The sequence below is a fragment of the Plutella xylostella genome, chromosome 31 (genome assembly GCF_932276165.1).
Source record: "Plutella xylostella chromosome 31, ilPluXylo3.1, whole genome shotgun sequence".
Classification (NCBI taxonomy): Eukaryota; Metazoa; Arthropoda; class Insecta; order Lepidoptera; family Plutellidae; genus Plutella; species Plutella xylostella.
The window spans coordinates 4,693,349-4,719,359 of NC_064011.1; the positions used below are offsets into that span (position 1 = coordinate 4,693,349).

At 36.5% G+C, this 26,011-nt stretch overlaps 1 protein-coding gene across 3 annotated transcripts in view; it reads left to right on the forward strand.

The window, feature by feature from the left end:
- Nucleotides 1-26,011, forward strand: part of LOC105384440 (heterogeneous nuclear ribonucleoprotein L) — a 333,915-nt gene that overhangs the window by 93,823 nt on the left and 214,081 nt on the right. For all 3 annotated transcript variants that reach the window (XM_048632216.1, XM_048632217.1, XM_048632218.1), the window contains exon 2: nucleotides 9,824-9,937. In XM_048632216.1, coding sequence (XP_048488173.1) covers nucleotides 9,824-9,937 — 114 coding nt within the window. The remainder of the gene's footprint in view (nucleotides 1-9,823; nucleotides 9,938-26,011) is intronic.

Below are 26,011 nucleotides of genomic sequence, written 5' to 3' on the forward strand. Positions count from 1 at the left end.
ACGTTGCGTTGCGTTGCAGTGACGCGACGCGACGCAACGATATGCGGAACGACACGACGCAGCGTCACCGCTCGGTCAACGAAGCGGTAACGCAACGTACAGACAACGCTCGGGTGGCTAGCGGTTTAAGCTCCGTTGGTAAACTCGGACAAAGAAGACTTCAATAGAATTAAAATTAGATCAATACAATAGTAGAATAGATAAATAAATGGAGACTTAATTATAAGAGTACTAGCTGTTCCCGCGAGCTTCGCTTCGCCTGAAAAAGAGAAAATTTATAATATTAATTAGGATTAGTTAGGATAGAATAGAATTATATGTAGTAGGTGCCCGGTGAGAGAATGCGTCAAGAAATATCATGGTCAAGAAAAATGCGTTGTAATTATGAAGTGGCGATACGGTTTGCAACCGCACTCGTCAGTACAAAGCAGGTCTGAACCACCCCAACGTTGATTAAAGTGGTAAGCCTACGCTTTTGCTATTAAGTTTTGTATATTTTCGTGGTGTGTTTACAAATATCCGGTGCGTTAATTGAGGAAGCACAAATCAAAACAAAGTGTTGCGTGGTGAAACGTTGATCTTTGCGTTAACATTTCGTTTACATTTATTTTATTAAATAACATAGCGTTTAATGTTTTATAATGATGCCTGTGTAGGTATTTGATGCATATTATTATGTTTTTATTTAATTGAGTTAAACCTATACAAATTTTTCCCCTTAATCCAATGGGTTAAGTTATATGAGATTTTTCTTTTTGCCCAATTAAGGGTAAATTTTCTGCAACCGACCACTGACAATAACTAAGAAAATTACGTTGAAATAAGAAAAAAAAACCAGCATAATCCCATCACTAGTGTCAAAAACATGGCTTGTTTCTTTTCATCGACGTCGTTGTGCCTCATCGACGTAACGGATAACGTTATTCGTTTGTTTTACGAGAGTACATTAATTCTTATGTTTTACTGTACGAAAAAATATTTGCGGGCGAAAGATCAAGTGAAAGATTTTTGAGATTGATAAGCAAAATCAGTCAGACTTAAGAATAATCGAGTCCGTATTGAGCCAGATTAGATTTAAAAATAATAATTAAGCTATTTATAATATTTAAGCGATAAGACCGCCATTTTTGTATATAGTTTATAGTATTTAAGTTATGTAAGTTTCTTTTATGTGTGTGTGTACAAATAAAGAATATTCTATCTATCTATCTATCTATGACTATACCCTGAATCTAAACTATAAGATTAAATTTAAACTTTACCCACGAGTTATATTGTATGTATGAATTTACTCGTACCTAATGTTATTTCTGAATTTGAAGAAAGTGTAGGTCAATAGTTTACATCAGCCAATGATCGCGGTCACAGGATATTATTAATATAATAAACATATTGCTATTTTTTATAATGATCAGAAGAGCTACTCTTGTTTTGACGAAATTATAAGTGTCGGAATGCAAATCAGTACGTTTAATATAACGAGATAGAGTCGCAGTTATAATCATCATATTATATTTATCATAGAATAGTATAGAAGAAAGATCATCTTTTCTTGCACCTCTATTGTTGTGTGTTTATATAATAATATTATTTATGTATGCCTAATATATATATATATATATATTAGGCATATAGGATTATAAATTATCTATTAGTAAACTCCATAAGTATAAATTGTTGCAGGATTTTATTTTTATTTGTTGCACTTATTTGTTTTTTTTTCTTCTCTCTAAAATCGTGTAAAGTTCTTTTTTTTTTGTTTACACTCCCATACAATTAGCTCCCGGTACCTCCTGCAGGTTGACTGGTAGAAAATGCTTCTAGCATTAAGTCCACCTCATTGTACATATTTACTTCTGTATATTGTGCAATAAAAGTATAAATAAATAAATAAATAAAAAAATAGTCTTTCCGTTCAAAAGTATTCGAAACATTTTCCGGAAAAACCTCGTGGTATTTTAACGGCATATTTTTTGTTATACATGCTTCCGGCCCTTTCAGCACTTCATAATTACAACATTTAAAATCCATTCGAGCCTCATTAGCGTGTGAAAGGGTTGTGCAAGGGGAAACCCCGACCGCTATCAGTCGGGTCACTCTAGATTAAGAAAAAGTTTATACCCTTACGGAGAACAAAGTTTTGGAGCGCTAAGCTAACCAGACTGTATTTTGAAAGAAAGAAGAAGAAAGAAAGAAAGAAAAACTTTATTTGACACTGACAGCAACAAATTTGGTTGTATTAAACGTCCCGTTTGCATAGCAACTTTCATTCGGTCGTTTTTAGGAAAAAGTAACCCTCCAGGCGTAACCTAACGCGAAACCCTTTGTTGGTGATTGTATAATATATGTATATCTATATTATATGTTGAAAGCGGAAAAAAACTGTTTTCATAGTCGAGATTTTTTGAAAAGCTTGCTCTTATGCTATGCACGTGGCAAATGTGCTCGAAGTGTGTATATTTGTTACTTCTTCACGTCAAAACGGCTGAACCGATTTTCACGAAATATATTGGTATGGAGTTAGCTGACACCCTGGATTAACACATAGGGTATTTTTTTATCGCGGAATTCCCACGGGAAAACTTTTTAAGGCGAAGCGAAACTCGCGGGATCAGCTAGTAGAATATAAACTTGAGTTTGTACGCACACAATATGCCGAATTGGCGAAATTACCCGAGGCATTGGCCGCCACAAATCGCAGGTGTTAATCAGAATTAACCGGCCTCTATTTATGGTTGATACACTCTCATCTATTTATAGCTTTACTGTGCTTCGATGTTTATTAGGCATAGAGAAACATCGAGTAAAATTATTATTTCGACGATTTTAAAGCTAGCAATTGATTCCCCGATGGTACATTAATGGGTGTTGTGGTTTCGGCATTCGGTCTGTGTGTGTGTGTGAGTCGGTTTGTGTGTGACAGCTGACAGTGAGTGCGCGTACACGTGTTTACAGCTGCCATAATGTGTGTGTAGAGAATACAGAAACATATTGCGTTTTGCTCTAGAGGAAAATACACAAGACATCATCGAAGGAAATGATGTTATACTTATTTATACATGAGTATATCCCGGGTTCCTAGAAGAGATACACTTATTTCTACATGCACGACCGCTAAGAATGTAAAATCTGTCCAGTTCTTTATTCATGTAAGACCACAAGGAATGCGTAACCGTTAATTCGACATTTTAAACTTTATTAATTCCATTCAAATTATTTTTTGAGAATTATACACAACATTGAAATCAATACCTGAGGCCTGATACACTCACGACTGGGCATTTAGTCAATTCGCAAGTTGACTCCCGAATCGGACGACACTTGGACTGCATAAATCTGTCACATTTGTTCATCTACGCTCGCCGAGCGTGCATGCGCTGTCCATCCGTCAGATCCGTCAGTCCGTCACTCGACTCGTGACGGGTGTAAATCAAAACCGAGTGACAGACGAACAGACACGTGCAAATAAACAGGTTCAGCGGACGCGGTGAGTGTCGGTTAATACGTGTAATGGCCGGTTTTAGCGCAAAATTTGTAACTAAGTAAGATATAAAGGGGTATTAATGTTATGTAAAATTGAGTTTTTTAACACAAAATTTTGCCATCCAGATAATTACAACATTTTTGCCATATCAACAATACAATAACAGCTTTGTCAACGCATTCGATGAAGTATACATCATCATCATCAGCCCGTCATCGTCGACTACTGGAGACAGGCCTCTCCCAAGCAGCGCCTTCCTCATCCAGCCGCGACCAGCCGGTGATCGGTTTATCGGCACATATGGCCACTGCCCACTACCACTTCATCTTGACGATTTCAAGAGCTATGACGATTACCTGAGTTCGCCATCGAATCGCCTAATTCCCGAGTTATTTACCATGGCTTAACTGTGCCAACATTATATACCTTGACACCACATGTTCGTTCTACCAATCACAGTACTCTATTTATGGCGAATCGCGATAAAGTGACGTTTATCTACGTCGATAATGAACCCGTGTACCGGCAGCTGACTTCATTACCGTGGCATAACTCCGCTTCATTACCGCGACGGTGTAACGCCGAATGGTCGCTGAGTGAATAACCCGCGACGTATGTTTTGTTTACATCCATAAACTAAAACCAGAGGTTCTCAAAAATACTAGGTACCTCAATTTCAACAATAAACTGAAAATTATTCCTAGTATAATGCATGCTGTATTCACCTACAATTGAAGATACTTTATCTTTAGTCTTAATTTAATTTAATTAAGCATGTAATTAATGTAATCTTTGGTGAATCAAATACATAAATAATTAAATTACCCCTTTATAGGCTGTATTTATAAACTCACGCGGGCTATGAAAAAGTTCCACTCACAAAATGCCGACACCGACCAAGCCCAATTTTTTCAAACATTTAATTAAAAACTTGAACAAAATATTATAGTTTTAGTTTGGTATATCGGGATATACCCATGCTCTGTTAAATATACCTCAATATTGCAGAAGGTGTCACTGAGCTTGCCTTTTTCGTTTAGGAGTAATTTGGTGATTTTCTCAGTGGAACCTTTACAGTGCCCGTGAGTGTAGTAATAGTTCCTAGCTCCAGTGGGTAGTGACAACAATTTGAATACCGCTGACTCGTTAATAATAGTTTAACGTCTCGAGTAAGCGGTTCGGTTAACTACGAGTTGACGTCACAACGGCCAATTCGTGAAACGAATGGCTCAAAACATCCATTACTTTGTTTGTATGGAGAACAACTGCCTATTTACTTGGGAACCTGGAGACAAATTAAATGGGTTATCGTTTATTTAAGTATTTAGTAACAACATTTTCACTCGAGCTTCGCTTCGATTGCCGATGTGTTAATCCGGGGTGACAGCTAACTCCATAAAAAAATCACTAAAATCGGTTCAGCCGTTTCGATGTGAAGAAGTAACAAATATACACAAATACTCACAAACTTTCGCCTTTATAATATTTGTTACTAGCTTTTCCCACGAGCTTTGTTGTGCCTTAAAAGAATAGTAACTTCCTATTCCACTTCCACTTCACTATTTATTTCAACGGTCGACGGTCGAATGGCGTAGTGGTTAGTGGCCCTGACTGCTATGCCGAAGGTCCCGGGTTCGATTCCCGGCTGGGGCAGATATTTGTTTGAAGACTTTTCAGATATTTGTACTCGGGTCTTGGGTGTTGATATTTATATTTAGTATCTATCTATCTATGTATTTGTGTAGATATATCAGCTGTCCGATACCCATAACACAGGTTCTGCCTAGCTTGGGGTCGGATGGCCGTGTGTGAGATGTCCCCACATATTATTATTTATTTATTATTTATAGTTAAGTGTATGGACCATATATTAAATGTTTGGCCTTCTAGTATGAAGCGTAACATACTAGAAGGCCAAACATTTAGTATATGGTCCATACACTTACCTATTGAAAGAAATAGTAAAGTGGAAATACCCATCTTAACTTCCTTTCGATTTCTTTGAAAAAAAATTTTGCTATCATTGCGTTTCGCCGCGTAACCATATAAAAGCAACGATTAATCAAACTCGAATAAAATTGACGTTGTATACAACCCCTATAGCAATTGTGGGCCAAACAACATTAATCATGGATCATAACAGGTTCTTATTTGTACAGGTAAAAGGAAAAAGTGTGTTCCGTGAATTCCGACATGGACGAGAACTTAAATTTTACAACTAGGCAGTTTCAGACTGGCTCATTCAAATTCAAATATTGTTTATTTCTTTATCGTACTTATGACTAGTTACATACAAGGTTGGAACCACCTAGTAAGCATAAGAATACTTGTGACAGGTGGTCCCGCTCTTTTCATAAATACAGTGGCTGTTTTCTAATTAGGATGTTAAGTAAGTAAAAATGTTTTTTTTTTAATCAAGTTAAAGTTAAAATAAGTTATATTTAAACTCATACAATCATAAAATATTTTTTTAAGGCAGATTTTTTCTAAATGTTTTAGCTTAGGAAAGTAAAGCACGAACATAATCATTAAAGGTGATACCTACTTTTTGTTAAAATATGACTGTGTCCTGAAAATTTATTTAAAATCCGTAAAAGATACGTTTATAATAATAAAGATGCTTAGTGACTACTACTACAATTATAAAAAAATGAAGTAAGTATGTATAAAAAGTTTAAGTAAATGTACTGTTTTGTATTTTAGTTATTCTTGCTGAATTTATGGAAAAATCAGTATAGCAACGAAACGAACGAATTCCACGGAAATGATAAATCGATATCAATTAACACGGCAGCCAATCAAATGCAATCTAATTAGAGTGAGAATGAAATAAATCACTCATTTATAAATACGTTTCTAATTATTGACGGGCATTAATTGGTTGAATCGTGGGTAATTGTTGACTTTAATTGGACTGTGAGGCGGGATAAATTGTGCGTTGTATTTTGACATGCGAATTTATTTGTACCTTTTTTCAGTAAAGGCTTGAACACAATATTAATACTTAATTTATTTATATGAACACTTTATTGTACAGTAAGGCGCAGAGAAACCTGACCCCCCTCAGAAGCATTGTTACTATGAGAGGGGGGTCAGGTTTTTCTGCACCTGACCGTACGTAAAAAAACAAAGGCTTTTTAATTTCTTCCAGCCAACTTGTTAGCTTGGGAGATAATGACATGAACGCTTTTAATCAATTTATAGCACAGTCAAATGTTAAAATAAAAGTTAGCCTATGTCCAATTTATTTTAACATGTGGGGACATCTCACACACAGCCATCTGATGAAAAAAACGTTTATTTTTCATGCCGAAGTCCACAAGTAGCTCAGACTGAACCCCCGAGTTATCCCCTTTCGGCATACTATACTGCTTTTGCAACATCCTGTATAGACGTGTAATTTCCTTTGAAATCAAGCGAAAAACTAGGGCGCCGAGGATTTTTCCGAGCTAGTACTAGATCTAGGTCACGCAGGTGTATTTGTTTTCTTAAATATTTTCCCTGATAGTTTTCTCATTCACCTAGTTAAACGGATTCAGCGAGTTGAGCTATTCGAAAAAGCGTCCATATTTCATAGGTCGTAAAGATGATAATGCAATCTCTTTGGCCAGTGAGAAAAATTGCCAAGCTGACGTCATTCGCGCGCGAAATTCAAATATGGAGCGTCTTGAGCGAAGCTTAAGGGGATGCGCTTTCAATTTCAACGAGGTTCTAATCAAAAAGTATGGGATAGGTAAAGTTGAAGTAAATTATGTTATATGCGCGAGTCTTCGCTTTCGTAGATGGTTTATTTTTTCGTTTAACTTTCTATGTTACTGAGTCTAGTCAACTCAGAAATACTCAGGATCTAGGTTCACTTCGAGAGTGTATACAGAAGTAATTTTGCATCCTTCATCGACCAATCATTGCGCCGTAAATAGTAAATAAATAGTGTTGTTTATTTACGTTACGTCGATAACTCTTAATTTAACGTTAATTGTACGGTAAGAGTTGTTTTGTGTGTAATATGGGTATGATGAACCTGAAATAAATATTATTATTCATTTATTTTATTGCTATTATTGATTGCCTATTTCTGCATTGTCCAAAACTTGCCTAGGTACACAACGTGTGTAATATACATACAGCGAGAGATTTATATAATAATCCTGTATGGATCATCATTGGCCGCTTCGCCTTAACCAGTGACTAAGCCACTATCTCCCTTGCAGCTAAATAATCTGATGCATAATTCATGGATGTAACTTCGCGACGGGCGGACTCAAATACTGTCATCTCTCTCATTATTGTGCACTAAATCGTGATTGCACTCGAAACAGACAGCGGCAGAAAGAGACAGAAAGAGACTGCTCTTTTTGGCCGTTGAATAAAGATGAGAAGTTTTAAAGTTTGAGTCTTGAACTATGGCTGGGTTGCACGCTCGGTTTGGTCTTTTGACGCGTTGCCGTTTTGTATAATATTGTGCAGTTTAATAAAAAAAATATACATACAGCTTAAATTGAATTTTCTTATGAGTTCTAGCTGAAAGCTCCTTCTTTAAAGAAACTTACCCGTAATGAAGCGTCTTAGCCTCTAGAAGAAATAAGATTTTATAAAAAAAAAAACAAACAACCACATTTCTTCTGTTTTATTATGTGTATAATTTATAGCCCTTGCTTGGTTGCGAGCCATAGGTATATGCCATTTTTGCATTAAAGTGTAACCATGAATCCTACTAATATTGATATCCTACATGCAAGTTTGACAGTATTTAAACATACATCTTGTTTGTCTCTTTCACGGCAATACGGCTGAATCAATTTTTATGAAATTTTCCGCGTAACAATCCTACGGAATTCCCACGAAAACCTCTTGAGGTGAAGTGAAGCTCGCGGGAAAAGCTGGTTAAATTAATATTCATGATGCCTGACACAGAACACGGGTTAGTTTGTGTAAGCAAGCGGCCGGATTACCGCCACGGTACCAGGAAGTCATGAATCACGGCAGGTTGGTGACATCCAGTGATATATGTTTATCTGCCTGGTTAGCTCTGTGTGCTTATGATGACCTAGTCATTGATTCGGTTGGCCTTATGCAGCCTATGTCTACAGAAAAGGTATAACTCGGCATGTAACTCTGATCAATTTAATTTTGTGTGAACTCACGAGTCACATGCTTATACTCGAGACTATAATTACATTATTTTTTTCAGAGAATCTATCTGGCCATTCAAAGAGTGCTTTCGAATCCGAACAAAAGAAGACTTTTAGTGAAACTTCTTTTTAAATTGTTTGTTTTAGTATCTTTTCTTTATATTGTACATATACAAAGTATTTACGTTATTTTAATAAAACCATTTCAAGATTAACTAAATATATAAAAATAAGTACATTGTTGTCATTTATTTATCTATCATGTCGGGGTCACCAAACTCACCTTTCTGAGCAAATTTTCGGCAGTTAGTATCTGGGCCATTATTTGTAATTCACCTTATCCCATGCATCTGCAATAGCAGTCAGTGATAATCATGAACTGCAGCGATCGTTTGCCAGTATCCATCTGCGCACCGCATTAGCCCTGTGGGGTCACTCTCTACATCCACGAACGAACTAACGAGAACTGTCACGCAATTGGCATGCTTAATACGAACGAGATGTGCGTGACAATGGGGAGAAAAAGTAAAAAAGCTAGTTACAGATGGCGCCTTAAACGACTGTTCCCGATTCCCCAGTTCTAATCGGTTGGTTCGGTCGCCATTTTTTCCTCCCTTACACGAAACTCATCTAGGGCACAATAGGCGGTCTTATAGCGATCTCTTCCAGACAACCTTTGGATGGATGGACTAAAAGAGACACAAATAGGGTACAGTGTACTTAAGAGAGTGACCCCGCTGGCGGTAAATCTCTCACCGTGACGCGTGTAAATCAGCCTACGGCGCGGCAGCCGTGTCCGCTGCGAACGACATAATTACATCCATTCGCCTGTGCGTGGATTCACCGTCCGTGGTTTTACGTGTACCTCTGTAGTGTTGGGTATGCTACGAATGTAATGGAAATGATATACGTTGGGCAAGGATTGTGCAATTATGTGACTCAGCTTTCGTTAAGAAGTGTGTAGTTTTGTGTCACAGCTTGAGTCGTTGAAAATTGAAATTACACTGATGAAAGCGTCTGTGATTGTTTGCAATCTGTTATATACTCGTATTACGTTAAGAAAGGTTTCATGATTCAATTCTTCTACAACGTCGCGCCGATCTACACGCCAGTTTGGACGAGGGATCACTTGTTCCACCGGAAAAGTGACTCTTTCTCTAATTATGAATTCTCAACTAACTCTCTCTCTCTCTCTCTCTCTCCACAGAGCAATGGCAACAACTTCATGTCGGGCGAGCCGCGGCGCAAGCGCGAGCCCCCGGCGCGGCCCAACCACATCCTGCTGTACACCATCATCAACCCCGCCTACCCCATCACTGTGGTGAGTGCTTACAACCATGAAAATTTACGTTTCCCCGTCTAAAAAGTGACGCCTCTAGCAGAAACTATCGTTAAACTGTATGCAGGTGACAGAGATAACGTATCATATGGTAAACTGTAAAACCTTAACCGTAATCTTTATCGTTGGCTTCACCATCACCAAATTTTAACCATGAGTTTCTGGGTCAAGGGGCTGGTGAGAGATGTTATGTCTATTTTACATTATCATCAGTATCGGACCCTAAATCGTAGTCAACATAGGCCGCTCCCTTTGTAGCGCCAGACAACTTCCTGAGGAGTTATGCCTCATACAGACTCACGCCGAGATTTCAATGAACCATCCACACTCACGGTGTGGTCAAACATGTGTTCTCGTCGCTATCGGCGAGCGGCTTCTCGGCGTGAGTCTATATGAGGCATAAGGAGGTTGGCCAGTACCGGAGGGCGTCCCACGCTGCGCTTGCCAGGTCGCGGGTTCCACTCGAGGAATCGTTTATCGATTCACTCGATTCAATTCAGCTTGCAGCTATTTTTTTACTCAGAAATGTCAAATAGAATGGTAAACTTTATATTGAAAATCGTGCAATGTTACATACATCGTAATAATGTTGCGGTTAAATTTACACTTATGAAGCAAGGCAGCGTCATAAATCTGTGCGCACAATTAAATTGGCTCTCTCAAGAGTTGTTGGAAAAAGTAAATAAAAACGAGCTACTGTAAGCTGACGCCGATTCGCGAACTGGCTGCTGCGGTACCATGGATGTGTTGACTCATTTGAGAAAGAAAGTACAAAAATGAGGTAATCATGCTCTTTTTTTAGTTTAGTGTCAACTATCGGGGGACCTCGCCATAATTTCCATAAACAATAAAAAAATAAAAACAAAAAGCGAAAATAATTGGTGATTTTGGCATAGTTTTGTGAATGGATTTCTGTACTATATTCTATGTACTTATAGATAGAGGTTAACTCCAGTTAAGGGATGGAGGGGTTAAGGTTTTATTTTTATTTTATTTTGAACGAACTTTAACCCGAAAAAATCTAAGAACCGGTAATCCGTATAAGGTTTGAGATTCAATACTATAACTCATTATGATTATTTACGATCCTAGGAACATTACTCATTATTCCGTAGTGCCGCAGCGATTATAAAGCCGAGTGGCCAACATTGTGGCGCAACAAGTCGCCTCAATTTACAACGTTGCTCGCAATAGACGTCTGCTGCTTATGACAAGCCAATCGTATGTTTATTTTGGAATTAAATTTAGTATTACTCGTTGGCTTTAAAATATTGCTTGTGAAAATTCCAAAATCTCAATTTAGTTATTTTATTTATTGCATTCAAATACAAACAGCATTTTACAAAATAGGTAGGTACATGTCATTAGAGTACAGTGTGTGAACACAACGGCGGACTAAATACAAATAGTTAAACTACTCAATACAAGTGATGGACAAACTTAAATATGCAATTTAAACGGAACTTTTTTTTATGTAGATAAAACACATGCATGTATTTAGACGTTTTTATAACTGTGGTAAGCTTTTGTAATATATTATTTATCTGTACAGTTTTGTATCTCCCTTGTCAACTCACTAACAACCTAGATGTGTTCTTTCAAACATTGCCGGATGGATAGTTTGACAAAGTTCAAAGAAAAGCGTTATCATAGGAAAGTTGTGAAACTGCATCACAATTCAGTGTCACCGAAACAAACGAAGATCTCGCATCCAACGGCACAGAGCTTAGATTAACAATGTACGAATAAGATGGAGTGTCTGTGCAAAAGAAATGTCTCAAAAAATAACACCCACTTCTACCACTGAGCTCTCTCTACCTCTTATTTTGAATTAGTTCGGTTAGAAGATTTATGACTTTATTTATTGGTAAAATGGTTGTCATTAGGTTCAACTTAAAGCAGTTTGACAATAAACGAAATGCGTTTTGCGTTTATTTATTTATTTTTGTGTGTGACACACCATCTTGTTCGTATTTTGTTAATCTAAGCGTCCGACGGCACAGAGTCAACGGTTCAAACTGTCGGCGACGCAATTTAAAGTTGGAACGGCGACGCGTATATCGTTCCGAGTCATGGGTCGAGAGTTATTGTTCTGAGCTCCATCGGTACGGGAGGGATAGGAAAAGTGGAAAGAAAGATAGCATAGTTAAGATAGATAACATTTTTAGGTATCCGAAATAATTAAAACAATTGCCATTTAAAAAAAAAATAAAGTCTTTATTCTTTGCGTTGGTTAGTTAAATCTGTTGAGTGTGTATTAAAAAAATGAATAATAATCATGTTAATAACTTACTCCGCTGGCGCAGCGACCCAAAGCGAGTCTTGGCCTCCGATACAAGAACTCGCCATTTATTATTATTAGGTATAGAACAGCTCTCTTTCTACATAGAGGGTTTAAACAAAAGACAGTGAAGATGGATGTCCCCACATATTTAAAAAAACCTGTGCGCTATTCCAATGCAGCATGGTTTCCTGAAAACACATTCCAATAAATTTCTGTCTGAAACCTGAGAACGACAATAGTTGAGCAAACTGTGATGATTGCACCGTTCCGTGTACAATGGTGCGTGTGATGGACTTGTGTTTGAGTTTTATTCGCTCGACCGGCAATGTATAGATACTGTTTGTTTTGATTGTGAAGTTTAGTGGCCGCGTGGAAGATGGATTGTTGGTCCGATTTGTTTGGTTTATGATAACTTTGAGGGTGCGTGTTTTGAAACTATACAACGCCAGAACGCACCCATAGTGTACTAGCACTGTATAGTTTCAAGTGAAAAAAAATAATATTTTACTTGAAAATATACACGATTTGTGCGTACTAATCGCGTATACTTTCAAGTTGGGATTTTCTGAATCGTTCTTGAAAATATACATTGCTATTACGCACATTGCTTGATTGGCGTACTTGTCGCATATAATTTATACCTACATGCTGATTCTGATTTACTTAACTATTAAGGTAAATGTACATGACTATAATTTACTTGTTCTGCCTGTCATACCTATAGAATGTTTATAAATAAATATGAAAAAGCTCTAATTTGATTGATAAATTGATATTTATAACAATCATACTTGCAAGCAAGAATACCTACTAATCTCTTATTATTTATATGAATTAAGAGTAATACCTACTACACTCACGAGCAATGAAAAAGTTCCAGTGACGATAGCTCCTGAACGGAAAAGACTAGCTTAATGAAGCCATCGGCAATATTACATTACATTTAACAGCGCATCAATATATTATAACCAACTAAAAACGTAAATTTTGATCAAATTCTAATATAAATGTTTTAAAAAATTTAGTCATTTTGTGTTGACTTTTTGCTACTTGGACTAATTCATTGCTCGTGAGTGTAGTAGGTATTAACCCTATAGACCTATTACAAACATATTTTTCATCAAGTTTTGAATTCACCGTAAGTAATTGTCTTTTATGAATTGTTCAACACCCTCTTCTGAGATAATTTTGACTATTAAAAACAATTTAATTTAAATCAATTTACTTTTAAACTGTACGATGTAAACAAAAAAAAAGTTACGAAAACAATGCCAAGTGCGGAATGATGATGCAATGTTTAGAAAGCAATAGACTTATTACTATTTCGCATGAAAGAAAGAGAGAGCAACAATTCAAAAGGGCTACCTGGTAACTAATCACGTATAGTTTCAAGTGCTCGCATTGCCGCTTGGCACTTGAAAATATACACGATTAGTACGCAGTGGTAACTGCTACAGTATATTTTCAAGCCATAATTTTGGCCCAACTTACTTGAAAATATACGCGATTAGTGCGTAATGGCCTTGTATACTTTCAAGTAAATCATGGCACCATTTTAATTTGAAAATATACGCGAGCAGTCCCAAACTCTGCGTTCTGGCCTTGTATAGTTTCAAAACACGCCTTTGAGGGTTTACTTACTACCAAGTCTGGATACACGGACTACCTTATGCATATACGTAGAGAAAGTGGTTATATAGGTATACCTATTGAAAAATTTAATATTTTTCATAACTCATCACATTGGAACTATCATTTAAAAAATCGAAAATGACTGATGCCGACGAAAGATGAATAAATGTTTTTTAAAGACAGTGTTTATAGTGTATAATGTGTATACGTTAAGTTTAAATATGTATTGGTATCAATATCGAACTTAAAAATAGCTTACTATTTATTTATACCTATGTAGGTATATGAAAATAACAATAAGCAATCGTTTCTTGGAACAAAATACTATCAAATCTCAATTTTACTTACCTTACTGTTCCCCTGTGCTTCAATATAAAAGTAAATAAACAAATATTCCTCATATTCTCATATCAGATTTATAAGGAACCATTTTATTCATTGGTATTTCCGAACAAGAATATTTAGAAACAACTGATTCCCGATCGTAAAAAGAGATTGACAAAATGGCGGAACCCACTTCGAATTCTTTGAAATTATTAGCCGGTTTCGACGAATAAGCGAAGTTATGTTTTTCTGAAAGACTATTTTTATTCTATTGTTCAATTCTAAGATTTGGCGTTTTTATTTATTAAAACTAGCTATTCCCGCAAGACAGACACAGGTACTTTCGCATTTATAATATTAGTTAGGATTGTTTTTCCACGAAATACTTTCTCACTTGTATACGGTCCGGCCAGTACCTTTGAAAGTAAGTAACTGAGACAAATGTGATCTTATTCTAAATGTTATCTGATGATAAATTCATGTATGCTGGCAGGTCTGATAATAGGTATCTACTATTTTTTTAATTAATTGATTTCGATATTACTGTTTTATATAATTTTTTGACATAATTGAAACAATTGAAACCTAACTTAATCAATAATGTAAAATTTAAATATAGGTATAAGTAATTAGTGTAAAAATGTATAAAATTATGACTATGACGCCTCCTCTCTATATTTATCTCATGGAAAAGCATGGCATGTCCTAACCTACACATAAGATGAATGTAACTAACCTGTATTTATGCAAATAATTGTATCTTGAATCTTATTAGTCATTTTACAATTTCAACTCCAGTGTTTATAACTCCAAAAATGAATAAAATCTTTTGACTTAGATTTGATCCGAATTTTCACGTTTCGATTACACACACACAGACACTGTATAATTGTCAGTTACTAACTAATTGTCAATATGCGTGTGCCTAGTCCGTACCGGTGGTGCTTAAACTTCGGGCTCCCTACGGCGAACTTGTTTAACTTCGGATTCAAATTGCATTGAATTTAACACTAATTATTTCTTAAATTTTACTTCAATTTGACCTCTCAAAACGCCCCCAGTACACTTTCCGATATATTAAACGTTTCGTCTTTTCGAAATTAATACATTTTAGAAAAAAAATATATATGAAACCTGTAATCTGTTATTGTATCTGAGAATTTGTGACATTGATTAAAGTAAATTAGATATTATATGAAGTACCTAAAAAAGTTTGGCACTAACAAATAACGGATTCGTCCAGTCAAATCTTGGCATTCAAATGTTTTTTCTAATATACCTTTTTCCAATGTTTGAGTAGCGGTGGTTGGTTGCAATCCCGATACGGTACTCGATGGACTGAAATTAGTTTTGGATTAAATGTGTATTGTTGAACTAGTAGTTGTATTGTTCTGTCTATTATCAATAGGTATTCGTGTATGCGATATCACTGATATCTCATAGGACATCGTTTTATTTTAAAAAGACTGTTCCCGCGTTAAAAAGTTATCCCTTGGAAATACCGGTGTAAAAAGTAGCCTATGTTCTTTCCCAGGGTCTAGACTAGTCTAGAGTATATTATTATGTATACCAAATTTCATTCAAATCCGTTCAGTAATTTTGGCCAGAAAGAGTAACAGACAGACAGACAGACACAGTTACTTTCGCATTAATAATATTAGTTAGGATTAGTATAATGATAGTGAAAAATCACTTTGACGTCACACTATCACTACTATGTCTTGTCTTGTCGTGATAGTATTTTTTATCACACTTGAAACTCACAGTTGCCACAAGTTTGTTGCGAGTAGAAAGTGGGAAAGAGCACGTTTTACGGATTATTTATAGTGTAGATCTATCCTTTTGTATGTGCACCATAATCCATAATGTAATAGGAATACATACCTACTGAGTCTGAGCTGTGTTTGATGGAAGTCAATTCGATCGAACAAAGATTTATATTTGTAGGGATATATTTTTTATCCCAGACAAAACCTACTACATTGTATTCTTCTAAGATATGTTTAGACTTTAGACAATAGTACATTTATTATACAAGTGCGGAAAGTGGGCCATTGCAGTCGAGTTAGTGGAGTGTTTACACGTAAAAAGTGGAGTACAAACGAAAGGCTACGGGACTGTAATGACCATACGCTCTAGTTTCACACGACGATCTTCAAGACACCTTGTGAGAATATACTAAAAAATACCCAAAATAACACAAATAATTATTTATTTTTGACACCTAGGGCACTAGGGTAGGTATTGTATGCAAAACTGTATATTAAAGCTACAAAAGGAGTATTTAAACTTCGGATATCATATTCACAAGAACACGCTCAAACATTTTCTAGTCCTTTCTTTCCTGCTTCACCCGAAAGCACTGCCAAAGAAGTGTACAGCCATCAAACTGCAATAAACCTTGTCAAACAACTGTAAGGGAGAAGTACACTCGAAGTTTTGTACGTGAGCGGTGTCCGGGATGGGGTATCCAACTAGTTCCACACTTAACTTCGGTTGCAGGGGAAAGAAATAAAACGTTTATTGCTTTCCGATACGTATAGGTTCATATGCATAAACGTTATGGGACGTAGTATGCAAAAGCGTTATGGGCTTTATCATCAAAATTTAGAAGGATGCTAAACGCTAATTTTCTGGACGCCTTATAAATATGTCAAATTTTAAGTGAAACACCCATTAAAGAAGGTTTTATTTTTTGACAGTAGCACAGTATATAATTATGTCTTACTAAATAAATGAACATGTTAACCACAATGTTACACGTCCACAGAAACGTTAAACTTATATCACCCCTATTTTTCCGTCGTGGTTAAAACTGGTTATGATTGAACAACCATAACAAAGTGCGATTCAGCTAAATCTTTCACTTAACCTGTGATACGTTCATATTTCAAACTCAGTTTACCGTTTTATCATCATCATACTTCATCCTCATGTGCTTCTTATCGTGTACATGTAGGCATGTAATTTTCAGGTACATTATCCTATATACAGGGTGTGTTCAGTTCGTGATAACGCGCCTGTGTCGACGGCTTATCGTTTTCAGGAAATCCTATATGTTGGAAAGAGTTTTGCGAGTGCTATCTCGAAGCTAGGGTGTAGTCATAATGTTATGTACAGTCAGCAATAGACGTATATGGGCTAATCCAGCGCAAACACATGAAATTTATGACTAGGTGACGTCATGAAAAATACCTTAACCTGGTGTGCCTCTTTAACCACAGCTGGATAAAAGTTATCTGCCTTGCAGAAATCATGCTATCACTGTTTGCGAAACATACCATTTATCCATAAAATATCATTTGATAATCTATATGCCACCCTTGTTTTTAGTTTGCACTGGGGTGGAATACATACACATACTTTTGCTTACAGAACGTTACGAAGCGTAAATGTTAAAATTTCTTGGTTACAGATTCGCATCTATTGTCTACCTATATGCATTTGAAAACTTGTAAAAAGTATATTATCATAGATACTACACGAGGTAATGTTACGAAATGATAAAGAATATCCTTCCGAGAAAAATAGTTACGGTTAAAGTAGGATTCCCTGAATGGGCTTCTCTAGAAGTCCGGAAAGGAAAAGTCGGATAGTTTTAAAGTAATGAGGTTGGGTGTGCTAAGAGATTTGTCTACGCCAATTTAAATATTAGCGTGCGGTTTGCGAGTTCATTTCAAAGTGATATATATATTTTAAACCTAGAATTGCTTGGTAAGTCTGTTCGTCCAGCTAATCCCAATTTTACCTCCTAAAACCTAGTACAGTAGTAGGAATGATCAAATAATGAGTTTCTTTATCATTGGCGCTATTTGGTCCTGGTAATGCCCTTAAATTATCTCACGAAATTCACTCATCGCCTTAAGTCACACTTACGTAAGCCACCACCATCACAGCTGATTGCAAATGGGCGCACGAATCAATAGCCATAACCATTTGCACATCATTAGTCTAAGCCCCAAGCTGTTCTGTACAGTCAGCAGAAGAGATATGTGTCACCTCAGCGCAAATACTTTAGTTTTATGATCTACTGATGCGACGGGTGTGATACATGAAAAATGCTAAACCTACACTGAGAGAAAAAAGTACAAAAATAGTGTTGAAGTTACTAAAATGGGTGTTATTCCCAGGACAACAAATTTACTGTTACTGTTACAGTCGGACTTTTGTAAATTCAGTTTTGTATAAATAAGTAAATAATATGTGTAGACATTACACAATAGATATAGCGAATTTTATAAAACTTTGTCATTTTAAGTTTAACAAAATAGTGTCTTTTAGTAGTACCTCTGTAAATATTACTAAACTTTGTGTTACTTACAGACGTTGTTTTGTGATACTAGTGTTTGTGTTTTTATTATTACTGAACATATTTTTCGTTTTTTAATGTGTAGACTGGGGAATACATTAGCATACTGAGATTCAGTAGTGTGTTTAGTAATTTCAGCTAACTATTTTATATATTCTACATTTGTGTTGTGATAATTGTACATAAAATTTGTAATTTCTAATAATCCTTTAGTTTTGTCTTGACTAGGAAATACATTGGTGAAGTTAAATATATTGTGGGTGTTTTGTAATTTCAAGTACTCGTTTTGGTGATATCAATAGCCATAGCGCAGGCCACACCGGGAGTGAAGCGTAAGGAAACTGGAAACTGAGTTCCATCAGCTTCGCTCTCGTAGCTACCGTCTCTATACCACAAACAATATTAGTCTATGCTCTATACGTACTTAGGATCTCACTATGAACTGTGAATCAAAGTACGATATGAGACTTGTAAAAGTCCAAATCTGAGCACTGATTACTGGTGGAAGTACGTACCAGAAAGTCAATATAACACAAGAAAACTTAATACCGCGATGTAGACTATTGCATAGTGACATCTGTTAGCGGGCATATGAACTAAACACTAACAAAGACTACATTAATTTTTAGTATTATGAAATACTCGGAATAATCATTGTGGTCACTTGTAAAAACCAAATATTCATTTGGGATTACAAACTTTGTTTGATTTCACAAATGTATGTTTTTCATCAGGGCTACATAAATTTTTAGTATTAAGAAATACTCGGAATTATCATTGTACGTTAGAAAATACACAGAGAAGAAATTACAAAGCAACGACACTCAACTTCACAAATCGATACACTTGGTATTATGAGGGAACTGTAAATTTTATTTAATGTAGTAATACCATAATTTTAAAATGTTTTTTGTTGTTATTACATTTGGATGTTTTATAGTAATTAAACAAGCCTTTGTGAAAATAATTAATACTGTATTGAAATCAATAGGCATTGTAAATCATATGATTTTTTAATAATACCCTCAAAAACAAAAGTCATGTTATAGATATTACAATATGGAAATAACAAAAGTTTTTAATAATTATGTTTCACTATTATTTTAAAGTAAAGTTCTGTTGGATTTATTTTAAAATAGTATTAACGGGCATTGCAAATCGATTTTTTTATTTCTACAATAAAATTTCTCTCAGTGTATGGAGATTGTTTGTATCACTATCAGTGCGTCTACTACTAAAAGCCTGCCTGCCTGTCTGAATGTTATGAACCTATGTTTGCTGTGATCTTTAGATTTTGATGTTTGTAAAAAAGATCTCGCCGAATTGAGAACAACCTCCTTTTTTTGAAGTCGGTTAAACATAGATACCTAAACTGATTTAAGAGGCGAAAAAACGATAGCATATCGTTGAAATATTATTTATTTGAATTATCTTTCTTCCACCCACAAGTTTAAGGATCAAACTGTTATACAGTTTCTGTTTGCATTGGAGTGGCATACGTGTCTGTTTCGCTGACTGTACTGGGCCGAAACGAGGCACATAGGACGCCGGTTTCCGAATCTCTTCAGTGCTTATCTAAATCCATGCCGTCATAACTGGGACGTGCATTTAGCCCGGTACTTGGTAAGATGTGTGTGTGGATAGGATTGCGTTATCGCTGTGCGTTGTTGATAACGTTATTGCTGCGTGGTCTATGGTTGTCATCGAGTACTTACTCATAAGAGTGCGAAAGAGTTAAATTTGTGGGGAAGCCTGTGCGAAAAAAATATGATTACACCTCTCATGAAAAATCGTAAGCGTAGTAAATATCAAATCAGTTAATCGAAAAGGGAAACTGGTATGAATTGTTTTGTTATGGGCACCTTAGGCCTTAGTGTTATGGGAATCTTTGAATGAAAATTATTCACTGTGCAAGGTAAAACATGCCCCAAATGTGAATTATCTGCAAAGCAATCTTACCAGGCATTAAACAGTAATACCTACTGTAAATTTCATGAAAAACTTCTTCTCGTTTTTGCATGAAAGATTAACAAACATACTTTTTTGAGCATTCTGATAAACTTTCGCAGTTATATACCTAGTTCTCACTATTCCCGTGAGCTCTGCTTTGCCTTCAAAGGTTTCCCGTGGGAACTATGCGATAAAAAACAGCCTGCGTTTATTTAGGACACAGCTTACTACATGTTTTTATTTTAGATGAAAATTTATTCTGGCGTTTTCTCGTGAAAGAATAATGATAAACTTCCATCCATCCATACTTTTAACCTTTTGCGTTTCGGTATAATTCACATATTAAGTAATATGAAGTAGTATTGCTAAATTAAGATAACGATGTACCTCTCTATATCGCACATACAACTATACAGTACCTATATATACTCAAGACTTCCGTCCCCTAAAAACCTCGTTAAGGCCGGTCCACAAATGCGTAGTCGAGTTAAGGACGAGTGTACATCATTCGGGCGAGCTTATCTCGCTCGCGAGGGGCGCAGTGTAATCTGACCTCTTATGGTTAAGGGGGTTACGAGTAACTGGGTTGTAGTGACAGAGGTCCAAGTGATAAGAGAACTACGAAGACCTAATGGTGTAGCGGATAGTGACCCTGACTGCTATGCCGAAGGACCCGGGTTCGATTCCCGGTTGGAACAGATATTTTTTTAGACACAGATTACAGACAAGACTAAGGTTACCGACATTGCTATAGAATGAATCAAAGTTTACGATATAAATTAGGCCAGCATAATACACTAACGAGCAATTAAAAGTTTTACTTTTTTTTTTGTTTTAAATATTTAATTTAAAATTACATTTCAAAATTTACGTTTAAGTTAGTTATATTCTGATGCGCTGTTAAATGTACTTAAATATTGCAGACGGCGTCATCAAGCTAGCCTTTTCCGTTTAGGAGTAATTTTGTGCTATTGTCACTCAAACTTTTCCATTGATCGCCAGTGTATTTCTCTTGCACCATACGCGAAGACGTTAGCCTAAACCACTCCGTGTTAGGGACAACAAGATTCGTACTCATGCGTGTACGATGAATATTTCATGCGACACTTACTCCATGTTGTATTGCTGTTTCGTTAGTCACTTCAACTCTCTAAAGCCTAGTCAGAGGCCTTGAAAACATCTGACAGTCGGGTTGCCCACTTACCCGACAACTCTCTCAGAACAAGCTTGCTTGTGTTGGGGTCCACCAACCCGCACTAGGCCAGCGTGGTGGACTAGGCCTAAACCCTTCCGTCATTGGAAGGAGACCCGTGCCTCAGCAGTATTTTTGAGGATTGGACACTTCACCGTTAGTTTTAGCTTGTATGACAATAGGTTAGGCTGCGTCCCTAGAAGGAAAACTGCCGCCGGCCGACCGAGTAAGCGTCATCTATCTAACTAGTGGCGAGATAATTTTCAAGTTATTGTAATTTTTTTATATATTTTTGCTTTAAGTTAGATACTTAAACTCACGGGCAATAAAAAGGACGATCACTGAAGCTTTTTCATTGCTCGTGGTGTATTTAGGTAGGTATCATTAGTAGTTAGCAAACAAATAGATTAAAGTATCCTACACGTATACGTAAACTCGAGCCGAAGTAATCAAGATTTGTCAAAGCTAACAGAAATTATCAGCGCCACTATAATTCAAGATAAACCCGACAACTATGTAATTTAATTTAACCAATTAAACTTGGTACAAGATAGTAGCGAATTGAAATTTGTCCTTTGCCGCCTCGCTACAGCTAAATGGTGATTCGGATTTTATTGCAGTTTTGATCTAAGTTTTAAGGCACTGGATTGCGTGGTGATTTTCTTATGGAGTCGGTGACAAATACTCTTAGATTAACAATATAAGAAATAGATTATGTGTCAGGTATTAAAACAAAGCAAAAAAACAGTCCGCATTTGGTTTACTGTCTCAAATTATCTCTTTTTGATAGGTATTTTAAGAGGGTGCCATACCGGGACCATACCATAGCGGGACTAACCGAATTATCTAATCGTACTACTTCAAATACTTAAGAGCTCAGTGGTAGCAGTTAGGCGTTCTTTCTATTTTCCACAGAATGTATTTTTTTATTTTAGATTTTAAACAAATACCTACATTCTGTGTACATGACTATCTAAAGCTGCGTACAGACTAGACCGGCCCAACGAACGCCCAACGAACGCCCAACGATGGATATTTATCCTACATAATACAGGGCAGATTGCAGCAACGAAGGTCAACGAAACCCGTTTGTTGGCGTTCGTTTGACCGGTCTGTACGCAGCTAAAACGCGTGTATGTGCTGTGTAGTTCACATAGATAGCCTCGTTTCATTGTATCCTTTCAAACGTGAATATGTATGTAAATTCAACCGGGCTTTGATCATGCTCAGCCGTTTGTGTGTAGACGCTTTTAAGGTCACTCCAGCTGCAGCAGATACGATGTTTCAGAAGGTGCTTCCACCCTGTACTTGAAAATTATTCTTTCACAGAGACCACACAGTTCAATAAGAAAGAGCCCCCCCTTATCCGAACGGAGAGTAGTTTGTAAAAATTGACGTTCATCAGAAAATTTTATATTTATACGATGAATAAAAATATTTGACTTTGACTTTGAATAGCTAAAACGTTCTGTAACTTTTGTATGAATAAACGGTAAATATACAGGGTGTAGCACGACTTTACTGAGCCATTCTAGGATTTCAGTTTCTATGACGATGTTATAGTGAAGTGGAGAGTGCTAACAAGGCTCTACCCGCGACACTGGCTCGTATGTATCTGAATAAAAACCTTCTATTATACATATTCAACAGCACCATTGGGAATAATGACTCCTGCGATAGCCAACAATGGCTGTCATAACATTAATAACAAGTAATATCCGAACGCAGTGAAAAAATATATTTTTTCAGCCCATAAATCAATAGTAGATAAAATTATTAAAACACGCATGGACCCGTCTGACTGTCGGGACATTTCCCTCGAGGATTGCACAAATACATTGGACCCATCGTACCCATCTATATGGTAATGTTGGGGCCAATCTAGACGTGCGTACGGGGCGCAGTCCGCTTGGTGGTGTTATTGATTGTTTTTTAATAAACGCTATCACTTTGAAGTTTTTAGATGCGGAAAGCTAAATATCGCATCCAGTGGCGTGCTTTGGGAGAGGCCTACGTCCAGCAGTAGACTGCTATAGGCAGATGATGATGATGATTTATAGTTAAGTATTTAATTATACTGAATCGATAGATATGCTTATTTATAGATACATACTAAACTATTCAACAAAGCTCTGGTAATCGGTTTTAAAAGCTAACTACAAAAATCCCTTTCAAATTCAATTGCAATAGATAGATATTGTAGTTAGACTATAAAATAAATACGTCTGTTGCATGTTGTTGACTGATAAAGTTTTGATTTGATTTCATATGACGTAACTCTTTGTTGCTGTAAAAAAGGAAGTGTATCTATTTGTAATGTACGGTACAAGTGAAACGCAAGACGGCCAATTAGGAACTGGTTTATTGGGCAGTATCAATGTGTACTTATAACTAGGCATACATAGGTTGCTATACATAACACTGCTCCCTCTTAAAATAAGTAAATTCAAAAGTCTAAGTGAGTAATTACATACAATAAACATAGTGTAGGTAGGTATAGACATATTAATCAAATAATTTTCTCACTTTTCCATCTTATCTTTGAGCTATCTAAGTTATAATATTATAGGTAAGTAATAAACTAGGATACTAACTACTTATTTTTATAGCTTACTACTACTAGGTACATACATATAATTCATAAGCTTAATTACAAAGATGTATGTACACTTACTAACATACTAACTATTATGATCGTTTTAAAAGGTAGGTAACTTTCAGTTTATTTATTTACATAAGTACATTAAAATCATTAAATACCTTACTAAGCAGGTAAGTAATTTAAAGATTTTAAACATTACTACTTTTTGCATGTGATCTTAAAATCATACGATGTGGAGGATGATTAGGTTTTATGTTTTTAGAATCATGGTGTGAGTTTTCACGAGGCGAGCTCACTGTTCTAACTTCATTGTTACAAACCTGCTGTGCGGCGGCGGCGGCGGCGGCCGGTGACAATGACCTTGAACTCGACGTCGGCTCAGCTGACGATGACTCATCACTTTGCCTCGACATCGGGTTGCGTTCATACTTTGGAGAGTCAATGAGCGTTGTCGGCGCCTCTTCTCTTATTCTGTCAGTACCATCATCAAAACGCGATAAGGAGTGGCGACCTTTCTTTGTGGTTATGACTTGGTCTATATGACGCCTGCAGAGTTGATCGTCTTTAGTCTTGACAACATAAGACAGAGGCCCCGTTCTCTTAAGTACCGTACCCTCCTTCCATTTATAGTCATTCTTACCGTAGTCTCTGACGTACACGTGGTCTCCCTCCTGGGCCTCGCGCAGGTCCCCGCCGCGGCGCTGCTGCTGCCGCTGCTGGCTGTCCTGCACCAGCTCCGCCGTGTCCGCGCGCAGCAGGTCCAGGCGGCCCCGCAGTCTCCTGCCCATTAGTGCGACTGCTGGCTCCTTCTTTGTCGTGCAGTGTTCAGTGTTCCTATACGTGAATAAAAATTTACTCAAAGCTGTATCTAAATTCTCATTATCTAAGACTGCTTTTTTGAGTACATTTTTCACTGAACGTACCGCATTTTCTGCTGCGCCATTGCTGGACGGATGGTACGGCGCCACTAAGATTCTCATATCCTTTGTTTATTATATAACGTGCTAAACAACCCCTCATCTCCCGCATACCTGAAGTGCAAGTTTTCTTTCTTGTGCTCTCATTCCCATGGTCGAGAGTTGAGGTCTCAAGAAAACAAGTTGTTGAGTATACCCAACCACAATGCGGCCTCCTACAGTGATTCTTTCGCTATGAAGGCTGCAAGTCTATGGAACTCCTTACCAGTGAGCGTACGACTATCGCCATCGCTGGCTACTTTTAAAATCAATGTGAAGAAACACTATTTCAATACCTTAGGTTGGCAGATATAGTTATATATATTTATTTTTGTATTACAATATTAGGTATATATTTTATATATATTTTTCATTATATTTTAAAGTAGGTACTTATGTATTTTTCTTAGTAGGTATTTATTTATATGCTTATTTTGTATTAATGTTTTAAGTAGGTATAGGTATTTTTAAGATTGAGCAACAAGAATTGTAGGCTGTATTATATTAGTACTGTTTTAATTTTTAATTTTCTTTGTTGTAACTGTTGTTGTACCTGTAACTTAATAGCTCGTAAGTAACTCTTTTATCCACCAACAAAGGTTGGCTGGAAGAAATTGCTTTTTGGCAATAAGCCCGCCATTGTATGCTTTTACTGTGTTTATAAATTGTTATGTATTTATGTTTTTTGTGTACAATAAAGTGTTAAAATAAATAAAAATAAATAAAAGATTCGCTTGATACCATTTGTTTCTAAATACTTACCGTATTCAGCAGAGGAAAACGGTGGACCGTTGTCACTGACACATC